Source organism: Malania oleifera, chromosome 9 (assembly GCF_029873635.1).
Source record: "Malania oleifera isolate guangnan ecotype guangnan chromosome 9, ASM2987363v1, whole genome shotgun sequence".
In the NCBI taxonomy this organism is placed as follows: Eukaryota; Viridiplantae; Streptophyta; class Magnoliopsida; order Santalales; family Ximeniaceae; genus Malania; species Malania oleifera.
In genome coordinates this window covers 57,321,315-57,346,398 of record NC_080425.1, presented here as the reverse complement: position 1 = coordinate 57,346,398, position 25,084 = coordinate 57,321,315, and the positions used below count along the sequence as shown (strand labels likewise).

At 35.4% G+C, this 25,084-nt stretch overlaps 1 protein-coding gene across 2 annotated transcripts; it reads right to left on the bottom strand.

The window, feature by feature from the left end:
• Positions 1 to 23,460, bottom strand: LOC131164294 (phosphatidylinositol/phosphatidylcholine transfer protein SFH11). 2 transcript variants are annotated; one of them, XM_058121379.1, is made up of 12 exons: positions 23,260 to 23,460; positions 22,767 to 23,131; positions 22,480 to 22,579; positions 10,399 to 10,665; positions 8,660 to 8,737; positions 1,674 to 1,775; positions 1,536 to 1,585; positions 1,345 to 1,453; positions 1,179 to 1,244; positions 544 to 678; positions 418 to 459; positions 1 to 278 (listed from the first exon to the last, which is right to left on the bottom strand). In XM_058121379.1, the coding sequence occupies exons 1-12, from the start codon at positions 23,266 to 23,268 to the stop codon at positions 219 to 221; spliced, it is 1,383 nt and encodes a 460-aa protein (XP_057977362.1). In that variant the 5' UTR covers positions 23,269 to 23,460; the 3' UTR covers positions 1 to 218. The 2 variants fall into 2 exon arrangements, with proteins under 2 accessions (XP_057977362.1, XP_057977361.1); XM_058121378.1 differs by having other exon boundaries at positions 22,767 to 23,459.
• Positions 23,461 to 25,084: the final 1,624 nt, after the last annotated feature.

Below are 25,084 nucleotides of genomic sequence, written 5' to 3'. Positions count from 1 at the left end.
TTTGTAACATTGGCTTTTCTTATTATACGGCTTCTTGGCAGTGAAGCATAAATATAATGATCATATTTGAAAATTTATTACACACTCCCACATCCATTTATAAAAAAAAAAGGAGAGGGAACTTCAGTTTTACTAAAATAAGCTGAGTTCTGCTTGACAATAATTTTAATTCCTTAGTATGGTCCACCCCTTCCCTGCACTCCATATACGCCAAAGCTTTATGCACTGGACTGCCATTTGTTTAGGTCATCTATACTCTCTGCAAGTCCTCTCAAGACCTGAGATCAAATAAATGAGAGATAAAGCTTAATAAAGAACATTTGATTGAGATTGTCAACAAAGAAAAGCAATTCCCAACGACTAAAAAAATAAACAAAGCAAATATATATATATATATATATATATGTTGAAACTTACCACCTTGGTCTCCTCGAGTGCAGCTTCCAATGCTTGGATCTTCTGTCATACCAAGATTTAACAATATAATTTGCATGGGATTTTTGCAGGCAGCCACAAAAATGGATAAATATGCATACAACTCACAGTTTTGGTGTCCATAAGTGCAGCTTCAAATGCCTGTACCTTAAGCGGAATAGTCTTGTCAAAATACTTTACTTCGGTACGCTGCACTTGATCCTCTTGTCCCTCACTCCTTGGATCTTTGATTCGAATATCGTCCTGCATTAAATGGATTTAGAACTTAATAGAAAAGCTTGTGGGAAGTGAAATTCTAATAAAGAACAGAGTTTACTTATACAGTATACATGGTGGGATAGATGTCAAGAAGTGATTTATAAAGAACAGAGTTCACTTGTCTGGCAAGAGTACTTCCCAGAAATTTCAACAATCATGTAAAATGCTGGTGATAGGGGAACCAGCATCAGCAACTCCGCCACTTATTCATGAAAAGGAAAAGAAAATGAAGGAAAAATCCCTTCATCATACATGCAATAGCTTTGTTTTCATCAATGATTATTAGATGCATAGAAGTGTGTGTCTCGCATTAAGAACTTCGAGACCTCAAGGCATTCAGCAAGCCAAGACAATCAAGAGAATGGCAGAAGCAGCCATTAGTTGCAAGGCTTAGAATGACCAAACCATATCACAAAATATTAAGCGAGGAAATTAAAATATATCTCGAATCTCATAAAGAGAAAGATGCTTGCTATATTACACACCAAGGCTTCTTCTAAAGCCATGCCACCATTTTCTGCTATGCAGCACTCTTCATTATTGAAAATTCCCTGTAAGAAATAGATGTGACATCCATCTCAGGTTAAGCTTTGCTCCATCATAAGTTGCAGAAGAAGGTCCAAAAGTTTCTCATTGCACCAAAACATTCACCTGAAGTATTTCTGTAATTTCTGGATCATTCCAGGGTCCCTTGTCGCTAAACAGGCAACCCCCGTAGTCAGAACAGGTGCAGTTTCCACCCAGGAAAATTGGCAAGTTACTGTAGAAATGAATAACAAATTGTAGTAGCCCAAATTATCATCTATTATGCAGACACATAGAGACATGCAACAAATTAGTACCTTGGATCAATAGCTTCAACCAAAGTATTCCAGTAGTTGCATCCCAGGACCTGAGATTAAAATCTTAAATAGTTCAAATGAAAATACTAAGCTGTTGTTCTCTGGCAGGAAACCACAACAATGTTAGCTTTAGCATACTTGAATCTTTGCCAATGTGCGTGCATCAAGGAATGTCTTGAGTGCTTTCCAAAGAAACCTGAATCCAGATCCAGCATTCACTATAAAGAGTCGATGAAGAGTCTGCAAGAATATAAATGGACGAAATTTAATAAATATTATGTAGATACATACATCAATCAACATGACTAGGGGTCAAACAAATCAAACACGTACGTAGGAAGTTTACATCGGCAACCGACCAGTGCAATGGTGCGTAATAAAAAACCACTTGGTGAGATCAGAACAGGTAAAAAAAGCCTTCAGTAGAAAGCTTCATATGTTTAATAAAAACCCATAGAATCCTGATGTCTCTAATAAACTTAATTGAACTTAAATGACTAAACTGGATATTTAAACAGAGACAAAACTCAAGGTAAATGGTCATGGATTGAAAAATCTATTTCAGTGGTTTTGTCAAATCAAGAGCCTTTATGGGGGAAAAAGGAGAAGGTTGGAATAGTGGTGAATTGTCTCACTTACCACTGAATACATAATTAAACGGGTAAAAAATAAATTCAGTTTACATAATATAATGCCAAGTTGATCGATGTTTCCTTGTATTCTGTTGAAGAGATGGATCGATCCTAGACAATGAAAGACTACTTGTCTCCAACAGATATGACTTAAAGAAAACTAATCCTTTAAAACACATGAAAAGTTTAATAGCTATAGGTTTTATATTATTTAACACTATTGACATGTTTTGGATTTCTGGAGGTTGGTCATGGCGGGGCATCCCATCAACAATTAAAGTTCTCCTAGAAGGTATCTCTAAACTGTTCTGATAAAGGAAACCTATGCTTTTATTGGTGCTGCCAACTTACACATTTTTCCATAAAAATGGATAATGCATTAGACCCCTCGAATCTTGGGGTTGAAGTTTTTAAAAATACGGTAATAAGTAATTTCAACTCCCATATCCTTCAATCTCCCTCTCACATCACATCCACACAAACATTTAACATTTGGGTAAAGATAATGCCCAATCTCATAGTTAATATATTGATTCTCCCCCTCAGCTGTAATTTAAATCTAAAATAATATTAAGGGACAAAAATGACAAAGATACTAAGTTTGTTGTGCACTAATCATAAGGCAGCTCTAGTAATTCAAAAAAAAAAAAAAAAAAAAATTCCAAGTGAAGATGTTTTAGAAAAAGAACTATGAAATGCACCCAAGAACTGCAAATAAACAATAAACAAATCAAGCAAACCAGTAACTTCAGAATGACACTTGAGATAACATAGTGTCACCAAAGATGCCCATGAAATAAAAGAATGCATCAAAGGGCCGACCCCATGATGGAAAACATACGTCTGGCCTACATTATGTCCTCTTCTTTGCTTATTTATTTATAATCTGGAAAGGTGCACCTGTACTCATCTAAATCTTTCTTCGGCAAAAATAGCTGGAAAAGCAGATTCCTCCATTATAAGAGCTACAGCATGCCATATAACTTGCTAGAGTTTTCCTTTTAAGGAAAATACAACTGTTAAGTTTTTGATAAGTTGCACTTATAGAAAGCTTAAAGTGGCTTGGGTTTATCCAGAGCCATATCTACAGTTGTGTCTGGGGGCTCTTCCAAGTCTCTATTTGCAACATACCAACCATGTTGTGCCGGGCACCCACTTGTGCCAAACACTAATACTACTACTATTGCTATTGAATATATAAGAAATTAAAGTAGTACAGAAACTAATAATAAAACAATAAAAAGAACAAAACAAGAAATTTACGAGATTCGGTATAGAATTACCTACATTCTCGGGTGCCGATGATCAATCTACTGTTTTTTGACAAAGTACAACTTTGAGGTATGTTTTACAAATGAAGAGTTAAGCTCTTTATATAGTTTTAACCTCAAGTTCAAAAAACACTTCTCTCCAATGTGGGACAAATAATATAAAAAATTCAAAACAACCTTTTATACTAATGTTGAACTATTCTACCAATGTGAGACAAAAAAATAACAAATCTCCACCTTGACGATAAATTCAACAAATTTTTCAGTCACCAACATTTTCTAGAGTTCCACATCATCGATGCCTTCCAAAATTATTCAGACTTGCATGATATTGATCAAGTCCAAACAATGTTTGAATTTGATTGTTGTCACAATCTTGATCAACATATCTGCGGGATTTCCAGTTGTAGCAATCTTCTGAAGAAGTATCTTACCTCCATCAATAATATCACGCATAAAATGAAACCGAACGTCGATATGCTTCGTTCGTGCATGGTAGACTTTGTTCTTTGTCAAATGAAGAGCACTCTGGTTATCACAGAACACAACAATGTGCTTCTGAACAACTCCCAAATTTTCAAGTAAACCTTGCAACCAAATAGCTTCCTTAACAGCCTTTGAAGCTGCCATGTACTCTGCTTCTGTTGTATACAAGGCAATGGTAGACTGTAAGGTAGACCTCCAACTCACTGGACCATTAGCAAATGTAAAAACATATCTAATAGTTGATCGACGTTTATCCAAATCACCTGCAAAATCAGAATCTACATATCCAACAACACGTTAATCAATAGTATTATTTTTCTCAAATACTATACCAACATCAATCGTATTCATAATATATCTCAAAATTCATTTCACAGCTTGCCAATGTCCTTTACCCGGATAATGCATATACCTTCTCACCATACTAATAGCTTGTGAAATATCAGGTCTAGTACTAACCATTGCATACATCAGACTACCAGCAGCACTTGCATAAGGAACCTGTGACATATACTTACGTTCCTCATCTGATTTAGGAGATAAAGCCGCACTAAGTTTGAAATGAGGAGCAAGAGGAGTGCTTACTGGTTTTGACTGCTCAGACATGCCAAAACTCTATACTACCTTCTTCAAATATTGTTTCTGAGACAAACTAACTCTTTCTCTCATTCTGTTTCTACGTATCTCCATGCCAAATATCTTTTTTGCTTCACCAAGATCTTTCATCTCAAACTCATGATTTAACTGACTTTTCAATTTGTTGATTTCTTCCCTATTCTTTGAAGCTATCAACATATCATCAACATACAAGACTAAATATATAAAAGATCCATTTTGTAGTCTGCGAAAATAAACACAATGATCATGTTTATTTCTGATGTATTTCTAACCCATCATAAACTGATGAAATCATTTGTACCACTATCTTGGAGACTGTTTTAAACCATACAACGATTTACCAAGTTTACATACCCAATGTTCTTTTCCAACAACCTGAAATCCATCTGACTGAGTCATATAGATTTCCTCTTCTAAATCACCATATAAAAATGCAGTTTGTACATCGAGTTGAACTAGTTCAAGATCAAATTGTGCTACCAAAGCCAACAAAATTCGAATGGAAGAATGTTTAACAACTGGAGAAAATACCTCATTATAATCAATGCATTCATTCTGTGCGTAGCCCTTAGCTACCAATCTAACTTTGAAGCGAACATTATTTGCATCTAGAAATCTTTCTTTCTTTACATAAACCCATTTGCAACCAATTGCTTTCTTACCCTTGGGCAGCTGGGCTAGCTCCCAAGCCTTATTTAGATGAAGCGACTGCATTTCTTCATCTATTGCTCTTTTCCACTTGTCTAATTCAAAGTTTCTCATTGCTTCTTTGAAAGTGTTAAGAACATTATCATCCACAACTAGAAGTGCATAGGCCACCATATCAGTATAACAAGTAGGTTTTCGAATTTCTCGTCTTGGCTTTTGAGAAACAATTGATTCTTGTTGCTGTGAAGATTCTCGAATTGAAATCTCCTCTTCTTATACACTATTCCCCATCGTAACTGGAGAGTTACCTTGTGTAGTCTCATTTCTCACTGGGTTTCCCAAAATTGTCTCAACCTCCATATGTTGTTGAGTACTATTGGTCTTCTCTTCAACTCGTGACTCCTTGCGTATTGTTTTCTTTATCATCACAAGTTCATCAAAAGTTACATCTCTACTTAAAATCATTTTTTTCGTCTCTAGACACCAAAGACAGTATCCTTTGACTTCTGCACTTATCCCCAAGAATATTGCTTTCTTGGCTTTTGGATCCAACTTAGATTCTTTAACATGATAATAAGTCATAGTACCAAATATATGTAAATAATCATAATCACTAGCAGGCTTTCCAGACCATATCTCATAGGATGTTTTTCCCCCTATTGCAGATGATGGTAGACAATTGATGAGATGACACGCATATCTAACAGCCTCAGCTCAAAACCTTTTGTCTAACCCAGCATTAGACAACATACATCGAACTTTCTCTAGCAAAGTCCAATTCATGCACTCTACCACCCCATTCTGCTGTGCTGTATTTCGAACTGTGAATTGTCGAGCAATACTTTCATCCTGACATATCTTCATAAACGGGTCACTTGGGTATTCACCACCATTATCTGATCTGAGCCGTTTAATCTTTTTGTCAGTTTGAGTTTCAACTAATTTTTTCCACTTAAGGAAAATATCACACACTTCATTTTTATGCTTCATAGAATAAACCCAAACTCTTCTAGAAAAATAAAAAAAAAGTGACAAAATAATGCAAACCACCTAACGAAGCCGTTTTTGTGGGCCCCCATACATTTGTATGAATGTAGTCTAAAATACCTTCAGTCTGGTGGATTGTTATGCCAAATTTCACTCTAGTTTGTATTCCTAGAATGCAATGCTCACAAAATTCAAGTTTGCACACTTTTGCACCCTTTAACAAACCTCGCTTAGCTAATTATTGTAAATATTTTTCTCCTGCATGTGCTAATCGCATATGCCATAACCTGGTTGTATCTGAACCTACATCTTTCTCAGAAACAACAGCTGCTGAGCCAATAACTATACTACCTTGTAAATAATACAAGTTATTTTTCCTTATTCCTTTCATCTCCACTAGCACACCTGATTTAATCTTTGAGGTTCCATCTTTCAAAGTGATAGTGAACCCTTTAGATTCTAAGGCACCCAATGAAATTAGATTCTTCTTTAGGCTTGGAACATACCTAACATCAGTTGAGGTCTTAATAGTTCCATCTTGACATTTCTACTGTATTGATCCTATTCCAGTTGTTTTACAAGTATTATCATTTCCCATAAAAACAACCCCACTATCTAATTCTTCAAAATTAGAAAACCATTCCTTATTGGGACACATGTGATAGGAACAACTAGAATCCAAAATCCACTCACCAAAATAATGTGACGAAGATGTTCCAACAAGAGAAAAATCTAACTCACTTCCATCATCATTGGCTATATTGGCATTAGAATGTGCTTTTCCTTTATTCTTCTACTGTAATTTAGGGCAATCTTTCTTCCAATGCCCTCTCTCACGAAAAAAAGTGCATTCATCTTTAGCAGGTCTCCCGTGAGATTTACTCCTCCAATGAGATTTACTCTTCCTTTCGGGCATACAATTCTGAGAACGTCCCCTTATTGTTAGTGCTTCTTCTGTTTCCTTATGGACCTTCTGATCCTTCTTTCTGCATTCAGTACTAATCAATGCAGTACAAATAGCATCATAAGTAACTTTATCTTTCCTATACAATAAAGTGGTGGTCAAATGTTCATACTCATCAGTGAGAAAATTCAGTAACAATATGACTTTATCCTCATCTTTCACCTTTTCATCCAAATTTAACAAATCAGCCAAAATTTTTTTAAAAGCATTTATGTGGTCATTAATTGAAATACCTGGTTGATACTGGAAGCGAAAAAATTTCTTTTTCAAATAAAACCGATTTTCCAGACTCTTGGTCATAAATGTATCTTCCAATGTCTTTCATAATTTTTTTGCAGATGTCTCCCTTATAATACAATATTTCTGATTTTTGGCAAGACACAGATGAATTGTACCACATGCCTGACGATTGATCTTTTCCCAAACCCTATCACCCATATCTTTTGGTTTATCATCCAAAGCAATCTCTAGTTCTTGCTGATACAACATGTCCATCACCTCACATTGCCACATACCAAAATTATTAATACCATCAAATTTCTCTACCTCAAACTGAGCATTAGCTATCGTCTTCGATGATGATGTCGAAGCTGAAGGGGTTGGAGTTTGTGTGGACAATGTTTCTTCTACTGCTGTACTAGTTTCTGCCATCTTCTATATATTCAATAGCAACCAACAAAGCAAAAGAACTAGGATGAATAGTATGTACCAACTGTGTCTACTCTGTTTTATCTTATGAAATTCCACTTTGATCAGGCTGACCTCCAGGGAGCGACTGAGCCACAATGGTCTTTGAGCACTCGTTTAGACAAGGTCTTTCTTAGGCATCAAACGTGGAATCAAGGATCCTAACAAAGGAACACTTCTGTATCAACACTATTCAACCTAGTTCTGATACCAATTGTTGTGTCAGTCACCCCACTTGTGCCAAACACCAATATTACAACTATTGTTATTGAATATATAAGAAATTAAAGTAATGCAGAAACTAATAATAAAACAATAAAAAGAATAAGATAAGAAATTTACGAGGCTCGGTATAGAATTATCTACGTTCTCGAGCGCCGATGATCAATCCACTACTTCTTGATAAAGTACAACTTTGAGGTATGTTTTACAAATGAAGAGTTGAACTCTTTATATAACTTCAACCTTAAGTCCAAAAAACACATCTCTCCAATATGGGACAAATAATATAAAAAATTGAAAACAACATTTTATATTAACGCGGAACTATTCTACCAATGTGGGACAAAAAAACAACATACCATTCAGTACTCACCTCATTCATAGAGCTCGCCATGAAGTTTTTGTAGAAAATCCCAACAAGAGCATGATGCTCTTAATCAGGGCAGGAAGATTCGAGATGTTCAAGGGGCTATAACAATATTGACCCCATTCCTACCTTACAGGTTTGGGATTCGGGGTACTAATTGCAGTCAACCTTCTGATTGTCCAGCAAAAATAAATAAATAAACTAAAATAAAAATGAAAAGAGAATAATGAAGTTTGACATACCTCGGGGTAGTAATTGCTATCAATCTTCTGAATCTCCATAAAGAGATATCTTGCAGGTTTAGAGAAATTAGAAACTCCCTATTCAAAGAAGAATATTTAGTTTCAAATAATGAAAATTTTTCTAGAAGTAATTAATAATTTATGGTTGAAAGATGAATGTTCCAAGACAACTACATTCCTGAAAGAGCATAATTAGTTCCCCCTCATCCTTCTGTCTTCTTTTAAAAAACTCTCCCTCTCTTTCACTAAATGTGAATCTTAAAGAATATTATGGAACTTAACCTGCCATTCAAATTTTTGAAGTAAAATATTTTTTTTTTCTTTGTGCGCATGAGAAGGAACTTCAGTTGACTGCAAACATTCGTAGCCACATATTGCAAGCACTAATACTATCAATTAATTGTGATTTTTTGAACCCCTTTGGAACCTTGGGGAAAAATGTACAAAAAGTATCCAGATGAACAAAATATTATATCTAATTCAGTAGTCAACAAATCTTTGTTCCTAAGGTTTTACATTTTGATTTCCACTAAAATTTTGGGACTTCAAAGGTACAGAAATTTCAACAACTCAATGTCAATGTTAATCTCGATTTTGATTTTAAAACATGATGAAAATTAGTAGTAAAGCACAAAAAATTTATCTAAAACTTCAAAAATAATTGACATAATAATGCAAGATTTCTAAGCAAAATATTGTCAATAAAATACATCAATGACAAGTACGTTGTGTATAAGATGCAGTATCTGCAATATGATAATCATATTAAACGTATAAAAGTAATAGTTAATAATAATGAAATTTATAAATCAGTTAAATTAGGGTAAACACATCCATTTTTAAATAAAAATTTGAACAAAATTTTGTAGCTAATATCTAACCTTAAATTTTCATAAAATTTCATCAAAATTTTGAAATTTATTATTCATATATTTCTTGTAATATCCTTTATTTTCAATAAATTAGAAGAATTATTAAGAGAGAAATTTCAAATTTGGGTTTAGAATCTCAAATTTTAATATCAAGGAAATTTTGCTCCATAGTCAAAATTTTGGAAAATTCCTTTAAAATTTCAAAGACTTCAATAAGTTTCAGATTATTCTGGAAATTTCGGCAAAAATTGACTGCCATCTCAATTTCAAGGGTGGTGGACAGCAGAAATTTTCTCTGAAAATTTCAACAGTCTTGTAGAAATTTAAGATCATGGTTGTTCCTATGTGGATCTTAAATAAGACATAAAGAAATCAACAGCAATTGTAGTGTAAGATAGGCTTCATCTTATCGATAGATGCTAATAAATCACATTCCCAAACACTAATACAGTGTCCAATTTAGTAATTCAAGTAATTAAGATCCACTAGTCATAAAATGACAGCCAATAATGAGTTGCCAAGACATATCTTTCATTAAAAAAACATTCCTAATCTACTATTTCCCATACTTAACAGCTCCAATGCCAAACTAAGTTTTCTAATGACTAGCATTGCCAACTAACAAGCATAACAGTTCTGTAGTCCGTAGACATCATAATCACATTCAATGTATATATTAGCATATATCAAGCAGAGCACTGGACCATGAAATCAAAACTTTGGATAAGTGGAAGCAACATTATATAAAGATTGAAAAATGAGCTGCACAAATATTTCACTAATGGAAATTGACACCTTCTGATGGCAAGGGACTTCTGATCAATTGCTAAGTTAGCAATAGAGAAAGGAACATTCATAAATGCTCACCACATCTTTCACGTCTAAAATACTTGTGGTGGAAGCTATATGTCTCTTAGCTGCAATTGAACATGCAGGGTATCTCCAGTCCAATGTTTTCTCTTGTTCAGACACATGATACTTGACAAATCTCTCTATGGTAGTTACTTGCAGGAGGGCATCAAGATCTACCATCCCAATCCTTTCAATGTACAGTGGTCTACCATATCGATCCACTCCATGAAACCCATGAGGATAGTATTTTTTGACCTCCACATATTCCTTGAAGTTCAATTCCTAAATTATATTGAAACAAATGAATCCAAAAAAAAACAAAAGAAAACTTGTGGACTTGATAAGATAAAAGTAAAGCAAATCTAAACATAAATATTTTGTGCATGTATTTGTGCGTGTGTAGGCAAGACAGTACTGACCTTTACAGGGAGATCATTGTGTAGCCAAAGAGAAGAAACGATTATGTGTCAGTCCAATGATGAAAACATTTTTGTAAAACTAAAAGAAATTCAAATAAGACATCACGAAGATAGTACCCAATATACGAATTCATGTCATGCGAAATGTGGAGATTCTGGAAATTATTATAAGAGTTTTGTGTAAAATACACACCTGCTTGAAGTAGATATGACCCACAACACAATTCCTCACAGAATATAGTAATAGAATAACAACATCCTAAACATCCACCTACGAAAAGTAAGTACATGGAATCACAGCCAGGAAATCAACAAGTCTGTGCTACCACACTGTAAATTATTATTGGCCCTTTAACATGTAGAACACATTGTGAGGAATCTAAAATCTTCTGGGGCATTGAACTTCATAGCTCAACTATTGTTTATCCATAGATAAATTTGAAAATCCACAAATGTACAATCTATTATGTGATTTCTAATGGTCTAAGTTCATTTTGTAACCTTGACTTTCCAATACAGATTCCCTTAATTGGACATATAACATAATTATAGGCCTCCCTATAAAAAGATCATATATATAATATATAAACATATTTGGTGATGCTTGCCAGATAAAGATAGCAAGATGATAGTGCTAGTGAACACATCTATCCAGGGAAATTTTAATTTGAAGTGGACATTCCTCGATACAGACATCATAATACAAGTGGATCCAGTGATGGATCTAGAAATCATAGTGGAGGGGCCAAAGTGTGTATGCACATACACGTGCAGATTTTGATAAATGGTTTTTAGCAGAAGTACTTAAACTGTAAAAGATAATGTTTACAGTTATATCTATAAATTTTAATTTCAAGCCATGCTATTTCAGAATTTGGTGCCTTTTTTCCCCCATAATTTTTATGCATTTGGTACTTAAAAAGATTGCACTATATACTCTTACTTTCAATTTGGCATCTGACAAGCATGAACATCAAAATTAGCTTGTGCATTCGATCTTTTCATTCACGGAATGCTTTTATATTTGACCTTTCCCTTTTAGATTGTAGAAGGATTTCGGAAACAATACAAGGGCTCCATAATAAGTCCATTCCTGATTAGAGAATGCCCAATTGCACTCCTTAGTTAACACTAACTTCTACATGCATTATGAACGCCACTAAAGCTTCCTGTCAGACAGCACACCATCAACAAAAGTGCTACCAAGTACCAACTTAGCTGCTAATCTGTGGTTCAAAACCTAAAGAAAGATATTCATTCTGTGCAAGAATCGAACTCCACATAGTTATCCCCAAAGTCTGCTTCTTGTTAGCTCCAGCAATCTTCTTGCTGTCTTCAACAGGGGGCAGCCTTACATCTATTTATCATTGTTAAGATTTGATTAAAACTGAATGACCTAACTTGAAGGTAGGTCTCTCCCTCTATTTATAATACAAATTTAAATACATTCTAGTGAGAATAATACCCTTACTAACTCTCACTAATTACATACTAACACACTCAATAATAATAATAATATTAAAAGACATATATAACTTCTAACACTCACCCTCAAGCTGAAGCATAAATGTCATAAGCTCCCAGGTTGTTATAAATTAATCTAACACGAGCCCCCCCCCCCCCCTCCAATGCTTTAATAAAAAAATCAGAAAGCTGCATGTCCAACTTCACATAAGCGGTTGTAATGAGCTTCTGCACAAGTTTCTCCTAAACAAAGTGGCAATCAACTTCAATGTGCTTTGTCCGCTTATGAAAGACCGGGTTGGAGGCAATATGAAGAGCAACTTGATTATTATATATCAACTTCATAGTCTAAGAATGCGAAAACCCAATTTTTCCAATTCAGCACTTGACCTTGCCACCACAGTTTGTTTGTTACTTTTCCAAGAAACGAAATTACCACCAACCAAGATACAGTACCTGGTGGTGGATCTTCGGTCAGAAGGCAATCCAACCCAATTTGCATCGGTATATCCATGGATATAAGTGTGAGCCTGATCACAATATAAAAGACCTCTCCTAGGTGCACCTTTGAGATATATCAAGATGCAAATTACTACGTCCCAAAGATTTATTCTTGGAGAATCTAGAAATTGACTTATAACACTTGTTGCAAAAGATATATCTGGCCAAGTAACTATGAGATAATTCAACTTTCCAACAAGCCTCTGGTATTGTCCAGGATTAGGTAGCAAATCACCCATATCTGGCATTAACTTGTTGTTAGGATCCATGGGTGTATCAACTAGTTTAGATCCCAACAAGCCAGTTTCATCTAACAGATCAAGAACATATTTCCTTTGTGACACAAAAGTTTCGATATGAGATCTCAATACTTCTATACCCAAGAAGTATTTCAACGGTCCCAAGTCTTTGGTCTAAAACTTAGTTTGTAGAAAAGTTTGAGACTTTAAATACCTCTATCATCATCAACTGTAATAACAATATCATCCACATAAACAAAAAGAATGATCCTATCCGATGAAGTATGACAATAAAACATGGAATGATCCACAACACATCATTGAAGACCAAAGTCAAGTGCTACAACACTGAAATGACCAAACCATGCTCTAGGAGACTATTTTAAACCATATAAAGCCTTCTTGAGCCGACACACTAAGCCTGACTCCCCTTGAGCGAAAAAACTAAGTAGTTGCTCCATATAAACCTCCTCCTCAAGGTCACCATGCAAGAAGATATTTTTTACATCTAATTGATACAAAGGCTAGTGACAAGTAGTAGCTAGGGAGAAGAATAGACGTATTGATGTAAGCTTGGCAATCGGGGAACAAGTATTAGAATCAGAATAATCCAAACTATACACTTGAGTGTATCCTTTAGCAACAAGACGAGCCTTTAGATGAGCCACAAAACCATTAGGGTTGACTTTCACAGTGTAAACCTAGCGACAACCAACCATAGACATGTCAGGAGGAAGAGGTACCAAGTCCTAAGTACCATTTTCATTAAAAGCATTTGTCTCAACAACCATAGCATCCCTCCATCCTAAATGGGCTAAGGTTTCCTAAACAGATTTAGGAAGGGTAGTAAATGATAAAGCAGTGACAAAACAATAATAGGAGGGCAATAAGGAGTCATAAGAAACATTGTTGGAAATAGGGTTGTTGAGTACATGTGCGTTTACCTTTTCGAACAACAATAGGAGGATCAACATCATGCGAAGTATGATCATCAGACGAGGAAACCAAAGGTGTGGTAGTAGAAGCTAGAGGGGACTCCCTTTCTTGGAGCCGCTATCATGAATACACCTATAACTTAGGATGATCAAGGCGATGAGAAGGACTTGAACTACATGGAGACTCAAATGGTTGGTTGGGCAAGGAAAACAATGTAGAATCTGGAAGATTAGGCAAAGGAAGAGACTCATTGAGCTTAGAAGCAGTCAGTGACTAGGTGTAGTAAGGTGTAGATTCAAAGGAGGTAACATCAGCAGAAACAAAGAAGCAATGCAATACAAGACTATAACAATGATATCCCTTTTGAGTATACAAGTGGCCCAAAAAGACACATTTTGTAGCACGAGGATCCAACTTATCCACGCCAAGAGTTAGTTGATAAAAGAAGGACACACACCCAAATATATGAGGAGAAAGAGAAAATAAAGGTGAATTAGGAAAGAGAATGGAATAGGGAATTTTACTACTAAAAATAGAGGATGACATTCTGTTGATCAGATAACAAGCAGTAAGTGCAGCATCACTCCAAAACACTTTAGGTACATGCATTTAATAAATTAAAGTGTGAGTGATTCAAGAAGATGTCTATTTTTCCGCTCTGCAACCCCATTTTATTGAGAAGTGTGGGCACAAGATGATTTATGAACAATACCAAACCGAGCCATATAGGTAGTGACTTGTGCATTGAAAAACTCTTTAGCATTATCACTTCAAAGTAGTCAAATTGGAAAACCAATATGAGTCTCTATTTCAGAACAAAAGGCACACAATATATGAAATAACTTAGAATGATTTTTTATTAAATATAACCAAGTCATTCTTGAATAATCATCCACAAAGGTTACAAAGTACCGAAAACCCAACTTGAACATAACCCTACTAGGACCCTATACATCTGAATGAACTAACATAAAAGGGCTTTCAACTCATTTATTGACTTGGGAAGCAAAATAAACACGATGGTGCTTTCCTAACTGACAAGACTCATAATCAAGACTAGACACAAAACTCAAACTAGGAACAAGACATTTTAACTTTTCTAATGAAGGATGACCTAAGCGACGATGAATTTGAAAAGGTTTGGCAGCAGTAGTGTAGGCGGTAGATCGGGATAGTGGGTCAAAGTGATAAAGTCCACCAGCTTCATGCCATCCGCCAATCGTCTTCCTTGTCTTTAAATCCTGAATAACCATAGAATCAGGGAAGAATGTCATTGAACAAATCATGGATTTAGTAATTTTGCTAACGGACATAAAAATGAAAGGAAATTTGGGAATATATAAAACCGAAGGAAGAGAAATAGAAGAATTGGGGTTTACCATCCTAATTCCCTTTACTATAGTAGTGGATCCATCAGCAAGAGTAACACAAGGTAAATTTGTAAGATATTGAAAAGTGGAGAAAAAGCTAGGTATACGTGTGATATAATCAATGGTAGCGAAGTCTATAACCCAAGGACTAGGACGAGAAGTACTTGGTGACATGCATAATGTGTGCTTACCGGATTGGGCAAGAGATGCAATAGGAAGAGAAGTTTGTTGTGACGCTTCATATTGCCGGAACTTGGACTCTTCCTCTGACATAGAGATAGTACGTTGCCCCCCTCGACTCCAAAGGTGAGGAGTCGGTGGTGGCTACATTGGCTGCCCCCAAAGGTATGAAGTCAGTGGCAGCTACATTGGCAACACATAAAGGTTTGTTGTGAAGATCCCAACACTGCTCAATACCATGATTATTCCATCCACAATGAGTGCACTTGCAAGGAATACCTTTGCCTCGTCCGTTTCTACTGCTACGACTACGTGAACCGCTGCGATAACTTTTGCGATTGTTTGGTAAAGAACTAGAATCACTTTGTATAGCAAAGGCTGTCCTCTCAGAGCCAGATGCAAGAATAGGAGAATGCGTGCTAAAGGAAGCACGAAGGACATGAGAACAAACATAAGCAAATGATGGAAGCTTAGCACTACTGAGTATCTAGAACTGAATCGCCTCAAAATCAAGTCGCAAGTCTGTTAGAACACGAAGAATTTTCATCTGCTCCCTCTGCTTCTGCATCTCACAAACGTTGGCAGTTATAGGTTGCATGACATTAAGCTCCTTATGAATACTCTTCATGTCTCCAAAATAATCTGCAATGCTCCTATCTCCTTGTTGTAACTGAAACTACTACTGGGATAAATCATACATACGTATAATTTTATTGGAGTAAAGAAGTTTGACATAATCCTAAATCTCCCTACACGTATCTAGATGCATACACATTCGTGCAATCTATGGCTCCATCAAATTCCATAAAAGGGAAACAATCAAGGCATCTTCCTGAACCCACACGCCTTTTCTCTTTTCATCAGAAGACTCAGATTGGAGCAAGTAGTCAGATTTCCCTAATCCTACTAAATAAATCTGAACAACTTTAGACCATTGAACATAGTTTTTTCCATCCAACTTTTGAGTCGTTATTTGCAGCAACGATGTAGGAAAATTGTTTTTGGGATTCATAGGTTCCATCCCAACACTCAAAAATCAGCAATCACACCAAAAACAAGAAGAGCAATCAAAACTAATCGGGCCAATCACAAGCTATGTGAAGCACCGACACAATGATGGATGAGGTGAACAACTCAACGATGGTTATAGCGCTGCCACAACACTTACAAACAACAACCACACCAAAAACAAGAAAAACAATCAATAATCGGAACAGTCATAGTCCATGTGAAGCACTGACGTGTTGTGAAATGTGGCTCACATTCTAAGGGAAAGAATGAAGGAAATATGGGTGCAGCAATGCATTAGGGCAATATTTCTATTCTTCTTGAAACCATTGACGGTTTGGCTCAGGATAGCCAACGTAGATTTCAAATTTGGAATAAATGGACATTAATACAGTTGAGTTTTGGGGGGAAACTTCAGAGAAGGCTAATATATACATAGAATACGTTTTATATAGTGTGCCTAGAGAGTCAAGTGTGGTTGAGAGTATTATTAAGAGGGTTCTTGTATTGTTCTTGTAGTAGATCTTTGCCGTTTGCTCCCGTGGATGTAAGCATTGATGAACCACGTAATTCTTGGTGTCATTGTTATTGTTATTGCTTTATGTACTTGCTGTGGTTGTAGAATTGTTCTGTATTCCCCATTTATATTGTTGCATTGTTTGTTTATTTCTTTACACAAATATATATATTCCGCTGTGCATATTTTGGGGGGTTTTTACACAACAATTGGTATCAGAGCGTTTGTTGTAATGACCTCTGTATCTTCATCTTAAAAATTTGACATTGTCAAGTTTGATGGAACCGAGAATTTCGATTTGTGGTAGAGAAGGGTGAAGGATCTTTTGGTGCAGCAAGGCATGGTGAAGACCTTATACAGAATTCAACCGGAAAGCATGGATAAAGCGACTTGGAATGAATTGGGAACAACGACAGTATCAACCATCCGACTATGTTTGACTGATGACGTGTTATATCACGTCATGGATGAGGATTCTGCGGCATCAGTTTGGCCAAAATTGGAAAGCCGATAAATGTCTAAGGTTTCGTCAAAATTTGCAAGTGTAGTGAAAGAAGATTTAGAATACAATGATGGGGATATGCTATGTGTTTCATTGGGTTTGAAGTGCCTCACGGATGAATTTTGGATCCTAAATACCGAATGCTCTTATCACATGAAATCAAATAGAAAATGGTTCGAAACCTATAAGTTAGTTAATACTAGTTGTGTTTTGATGGGAAATGATATTTCATGCAAAATAGTTGGTAATGGAAATGTCAAAATCAAAATGTATCATGGTGTTGTAAGAACCATATGTGATGTAAGGCATGTACTGGGTCTAAAGAGGAATGTAATTTTATTAGGCACTTTAGACTGTAACAGGTATAGTTACAAGTCTGAAAGTGGGGAAATGAAAGTATGTGAAGGCGACTTGATAGAGATGAAAGGAGAAAAGGTAGCGGGAAATATCTATGCACTGTAGGGTATTACAGTTGTAGGTGGAGCTGCAATTGTAGAATCTAAGTCAGATGTTTTGTGGCATATATGGTTAAGGCATATAAGTGACTATATGTATTCAAATGTTTGGGGACCGGTGAGGATGGCTTCACAGGGTAGACATATGTTTTTTGTGGTGCATCACAAAAGGCCTTGGTTTATCTCATGTGACACAAGTCTGATATGTTTACCAAGTTAAACTTGTGGTTGAGATGGAGTACCGGACCAAGAGAGAGATCCTCAGGTCAGACATTGTGACTGAGCACACTAGTTTCGTTCAAGGAATTTTGTGAGCAGGGAAGGTTATTTGCAGGGCTTGTAGGGTACTTCTCGGTGAAATTAGTGAGTATGACGCATTTCTTGTGTGATCGATCACCAAAGGTATCGCTAGATGGGAGAGTTGTAGGTAAGTTGTGAGCAAGTTTTGTGGTAGACTACTTGGTTGTGAGTGGATGTCCACTGATGCACTATTCTAGTGATGGAGGATCTAGGCTTAGTGTTATCTCTAGATAGTACATCTTTCAAGGGTATAAGAAAAGTAGGTGCAAGTTGGGTGATTGTATGGCAAACAAAGGGGTGATCGAGGACATGACTTTTGGTTAGAAAGTCATGGGACAGCGTACTCAGGTAAAGGAAGAGAAACAAATGTCAGAAAACTGCGGCTATAACAATCATGTAATTCAGGTGGAGTTAGGTACTCAGGACAGAAATGTGGAGAATTCTATATCAGGTCAACAGTATCACGATATAAATGGACATGTGATGCAGGTGAAGCAACAGACTTAGGGTAGAGATGACATTGATCATATTGCAGAGAGTTTCAGGTTGGGAGACCCGTAGGATCATGGTGGGTCCATATGCACTATTAGACCACCACTCAACTATAAATTTGGCATTTAGGTGTTTTATGCATTCATTACTACCAGCGGTAAGGTTCCTTCTATTTTTCAAATTGCAATGCATAGTAAAGGGAAAAATAGATGGATAAGTGTTATGTTGGAAGAAATGGGGGTATTGCATTAGAACCAGGTGTGGGAGTTGGTGAGTCTTCCAATGTGGAAGAAGGTGATAGGATACAATGGGATGATGTATCTATTGTGTGTGAATGACATGTTATTGGCTAGAAAAGTTTTGACTGAGGCTTATCAGTTGGGAACTCTGTTGAAAGGTTTAGACATGAATGTGTTGGGTATGGCCAAGAAGGGTCTTAGTTTTCTGATTTGCATGGATAGAGCTGCAGGGAGATTGGTGTTATCTTAGGGAGACTTTGTGGACGGAAATGCAGGGAGACTTTGTTTGTCGTCTCAAAGGGGTTCTATGGAGAATCATTATCGAATGTTTACCGCTCGATACCCAAGGATGGGCTTTGATGTCCGGGATATGTCAAAAGTCCCTCATGATGATGTAATGGGGTGTTTCGACAGGCAATAGAGTGGACCATTATTTGTGAGATTTGTTGAAGACTATTTAGGGGGCTTTGGTGATAGAAGGCTTACAACAGCATTTGTGTTTACTGTTGTGGGAAAGTCTAGTTGGAAGCATAGCACGAAGTCTCAAATTGTTGCATGTACAACTGTATCGGAGTTGATGGTAGAAGCAGAAACTGCTATCAGCAAGTTCAAGTGGAGTTGCTTGGATTTGGTGTTTGTCTCTAGTTGCTAGACGGGAGGCGGTCCCAACCTAACGTCCCAAGTTCAAGGTAGAGCAACGGGTTCATGTTTTTGGTTTCTCCTAAGGGGCATATGTTCACCAAGGTGGAGTTTGTTGTGAATTGTGGCTCACATTCAAAGGCAAAACACAAAGAAAATCTGGGTGCAATAGTGCAGCAAGGTAGTATTTCTATTATGCTTGAAACTATCGATGACTTGGCTTGGGATAGTCAACACAGATTTTAAATTTTGAATAAATGGACGTTAATACGATTGGGTTTCAAAGGGAAATTTCTGAGGAGGCTTATGTATACAAAGAATACGTTGTATATAGTGTGCCTAGAGAGTCAACTGTGGTTGAGAGTATCATTGAGAGGGTTCTTGTATTGTTCTTGTAATTTACACAAGAAGATAGTGAATCCTTGTCGTTTGCTGCCGTGGATGTAGGCATTACAGAACCACGTAATTCCTAGTGTCATTTTTATTGTTATTGCTTTATGTACTTGCTGTGGTTGTGGAATAGTTCTATATTCACCATTTAGATTGTTGCATTGTTTGTTTGATTCTTTACACAAATATATATATATTCTGTTGTGCATATTTTGGGGATTTTTACACAACATGATGCAACCACGGACAAGGTGAACAACTCACCGACAGATATAGAACTGCCACAGCCTCACAACTAAAGATATGAACGCTGCCACAGCTCCAAAAAACTCACAAGAAAGCCTTGACAAATCTTGAACAGAAATTAGTGGAATACCGTGAGTGCATGGTCGAAAAAGGTTGAATTTTTGAGCAAAAAAACTGACCTAACAACTAGAAAATATAGTCTAAAGAAGGAATCAGAGCATGGCATAAGAAAAAAAAAAAAAAAAAGTGGCCAAAACTACTCCATGTGTCGGTGCGTGGGGTCGCCCTGCTGGCATTTGGTTGGCACATGGGGGCCCTTTGGCAATGAGGTTTTGTGGGGTGGGTCGTCAGGGGGGGGGGGGGTGGTTGTGATTATGAGTATATGGTTGGTTTGTGATTTAGGATGGGATGGAGGTGGATTAGGAAAGAACAACTGTAGGAATAGTGTTTTCCGGCAACGACTAAGGGAAATAGGGTTTAGATAGGATCATGCTCTTGATACCATATTAAGATTTGATTAAAATTGAATGACCTAACTTAAAGATAGGTCTCTCCCTCTATTTATAATACAAATTTAAATACATTCCAATGACAATAATACCCATACTAATTCTCACTAATTAACATACTAACACACTCAATAATAATAATAATACTAAAAGACACATATAACCTCTAACAATCATTAACAGACAATTCATTATAATCACATCACTCAATCCTCACCTTTGAAAGGGAATAGTAAGATAATAGTAGTGCCAATGCCACACATAACCACATCCTCATTGCATTCCCCTCTAGCACTACTCTCATACATACGGTCAAGGTCTTAAATTTCAATTTTGAGTCAAATTTTGAAGCTCCAAAAGTATGGAAATTTTGATGAAAATTTTGATTTCGATCTCAACTTCAATTTAAATTTGAAAAAATAATTGAAATCAGTAGTAAAGCATGAAATTATTTGTGAAGGTTTAGAAATGGTTAAAAGACATAATAATGTAAGTTTTCAGACTTATATTGCAAGTTAAACACATCTATGTTGTGTATGAGGTGGAAATGTTGTAATATAGTATGTGTAACAAGCATATTTGTAAAATAATGTACATTAAATATATTTAGTTAATACAAATGAAATTTATACATCATTCAAATATAATCATTTCAATATTATTTATTATACATATAATGATCAATTAGACATGAATGGTTAAATAAAATATTGCTATAAGTTTATTTTTTCATATAATTTCAAAAGCACTTGTAATAATCTTTTGTTTCGATAAAAATAAATTAAATAAATTAAGAGAGAAATTTAACTCACTCCTAAATCTCTTATTTGAATTCTGAATAAATTTTATTGTATAGTTAAAATTTCGACAAGTTTTGCTAAAATATCGAGATTTCAATAAACTTCAGATGATTCATTGAGATTTCAATGAAAATTATGCAAGATAGAAATCGACTACCATTTCAATTTCAAGGGTGATGGAAACTGAAAATTTGGACGGAAATTCCGACAATTTTGTGGAAATTTAAGACCATGCATACAGTGCAGCAGTGTCACAATCTCAGCTTCCTTCTATAGATTTTGTTTCATCTCTAAGTTTCTGTATTATCAAGCTAAGCTAAATCCAAGAATTGTGGAGTCCAACACAAAAACCAACAAACCAATGGATTCCACAATCCACACACCATATTTTCGAATTATGCAGGTAATCTATCTTATTCATAACTATACTGTTAGAGAGAGAGAGAGAGAGAGAGAGAGAGAGAATGTCCCAGTGTGTATGTGTTCTTCATCATGCAGTTAGCTAAGGATTCCCAATAGAGTACCATCAGCCAGTTGCAATGACTAAAGTAATTACTGTTTCACAACCATGCTACTTAAAACAGAAAAAGTACGTTGACACCTGATTCATTTAAAAAATTTTCCTTTCACGGCTTCCCTTCCTCCCACACTGATTCATGCAGATAATCAATAACCTCCGTTGGCAGTATCATATCTCGAAGAGGCTAAGTTAAGTATTATATAGAGAAGAGGAAGAGCTACCTCAATGATTTATTTGTTTGTTTGTCTTTTTTTTTTTTTTTTTTTTTCCCAAGTTGAAAAAACTGTTAAAAGAAGGATCAGTGATTCCTGTCCATAGGTAGTCATATAATTTCTGCCAGAAACTGCCATGAGAATTTTGTTGGATTTACCTTAGGAATTGCATCAACTCGAAAATCCTCACGCCACTTGAGATACTTCAAAAACATATCTTTTGATCTAGCAAGATCATAGTCCCTCATTCGCAGAAACCTGAAATCATGAAAGAGTGTTACGCACAAAATTTACCAATCAGAAGAGGTGGAACAAAACATCACAATATGTTACAAACTAAGACCACTAGCATAGATCATTTTACAAATGAAAGAGGGACTTCTTGCCGTGTCTCCAATTGGCACAGGTTATTCATCAACAAGCTAATGCTATCATCAAAACCTACCGCAAAAGGGTATGGTAGTCATTGTGCTTCCCTGGGAGCTGGCCTTCAAGAAAGAGCAATTGGCGAAAAGACTCAACAACATCGTTGTCTTTTGGATCACGAGCTCCTTCAAGAACTAGTTTCAAGCTTTTGCTCTTTCCAAATCTTTTCAATGCATGCTGGAGCTTAATCGGATAAGTAAGCATCCGCTTCAAGATTAAATTTGACAGTGATGAGCGCTTGTATTCCTTCAGAGGGAGATGAAAATGACTTTCAACGGGTGGGTGGATCAATTTAGTCCTTCTCTCAGCAAACCGGGAGTCCTGAGAATTTGGGGATCTTTCACCTCTACTACTCCTTGATATAAAAATCTCCCTTGCACTCTCCTTTGATTTATGCATATGTAAACAATAAAATTATCAACAAAAAATAACTACTGAGGGCGGAAAATTTCTCCCTTTAATGGAACCCAACGTATTGGCTCCACCTAGTTCAAATTATAGCATTAAATAACCTGTTTCATGAGCCTTCAAGTTAGCGGTCCAATTCAACTCGGTGCGTGTGTATGCGTGTAGGAGAGAAGGTAATATTGGTAATGTGTAGAGAAAATCCTATTTCGGTGTCAAAAATCTAAAGGGGCGAACTTGGCGAAACGATCATCATACAAATTCAAAAATAACGCCGACAACCACGAACGAAAAACGCATTCAACACAGAAACAACACAGACCCATTTGAGAATTACTTATACACACGCGCGATGAGGGTCAAGCTCGAAGCGAAAGAAATAGTCAAGTAGGTTGGAATTCGAAGTGCAGGGAATCCTTGGAACTGAAACAAAGTGAAAAATTCCATAAAAAACACCAAACCAAACAATGTACGAATTAATCTAAAGGAACGAGTGAAGAAGAAGAGAGGATTGAACCAGCAGCTGCGGATGAAGAAGAGAAGGAGTGCCGGAAGCAATGTCAGTGGAATCGAGTGCCGTGCTTCGTCTTCCTCCATTGAAGAAAGCGAAAATTTCGAATGATTAAGCAGGAAGTAACGTCGAAAAGCAAGACGGAATCTCCGTGATCCACGATAGAAATTGGGAAAAAGAATTAGAATAGGTTGAGTGTGCGGAAATATTTCTTCGGGCGCCAAACCCCAACGGTTAACTGCAGCCAGGACCTGCTAACGAGACGTTGCATGGATGAAAATCTCTGTTTGTAGCATATTAAACCAAATGAGTGGTTAAAAGAAACAACAAATAACTGTATTCAAACAGTCGTGGAAAAAAAAGTTTTTATTTTTTATTTTTTATTTTTAAAGAATTGTAGAAATTTGGTTCGTTTTTTAGTTTCGCAATACTTTTATAAAAAATAAAAAATATTTGTCATATTTATTTTCAGAAAATAATTTTATTTTTTATTTTACATTTTTTTTGTAAAAATATAAAAATGTCACATTATTCCTTTCTAAATTTTTATAAGAAAGTTAAAAAGCATCCTTTTATTATTATTATTATTATTATTATTATTATTATTATTATTTTTAAATTTTTGACTTGTAATGTAAATTTTGAAAAATGGAAAATAATGATTGATTTTTGTAATTATTTTTAAATCTAAAAATGAAAAATATAATTTATTTTTATAATTAAACAGATCATTAATTCTCTACTTGCTTAATACAAATATTTTAAAATTAAAAAATAGGCTATTTGTTTTATACTTCTTTGGAAGTTAAAAAAAAGAATGATTTTTTTTTTCAAAATTAAACAAACTTTTATTTTTCAGAATTTGTTTGGTATTTTTTTTTATTTTCCATTTTCAATTTTTGTTTATGCAAGTGAACAAACAAATCATATAAATGTGTTTGTTTGTGTTGATAGTTTCATGCTATTATCGTTGAATTTCAGCTGTTTATAAAAAAAAATTAAAAGCTAGATTTTATGATTTTCAATTGTTTTAGTAATCCGTTGTCAAAAAAATTTAATATTCATAAATAATTTTTGAATTAAATAATTCATTTTATATACACTATTTAATTAACATTAAAATAAAATTATAGTATGAATTAAAGTAAAAATAAAATAAAAATATTCATAAATTTTTAAAAAAATTTTAAAAAATTACAAAATAGTTTTGCTATTGAACCAAATGAGGTGGTTAAAAAAACAACAAATAATTGTATTCAAATAGTTGTGCAAAATAAGTTTTTATTTATTTTGTTACTTTTATTCTCAAAGAATTGTAGAAATTTGGTTTGTTTTTCAGTTTCATAATGCATTTATAAAAAATAAAAAATAAAAAATAAAAAATAAAAATGTTGTCATATTTATTTGTGGGAAATAATTTT

Coding starts and splice junctions, on each gene's coding strand:
- LOC131164294 (XM_058121378.1), bottom strand. CDS start 23,146: ATGCATAAATCAAAGGAGAGTGCAAGGGAGATTTTTATATCAAGGAGT. Junction 1,776..8,659: donor ATAGCAATTACTACCCCGAG/GTATGTCAAACT, acceptor ATATTCTTGCAG/ACTCTTCATCGACTCTTTAT. Junction 1,454..1,535: donor GTTGAAGCTATTGATCCAAG/GTACTAATTTGT, acceptor TCATTTCTACAG/TAACTTGCCAATTTTCCTGG.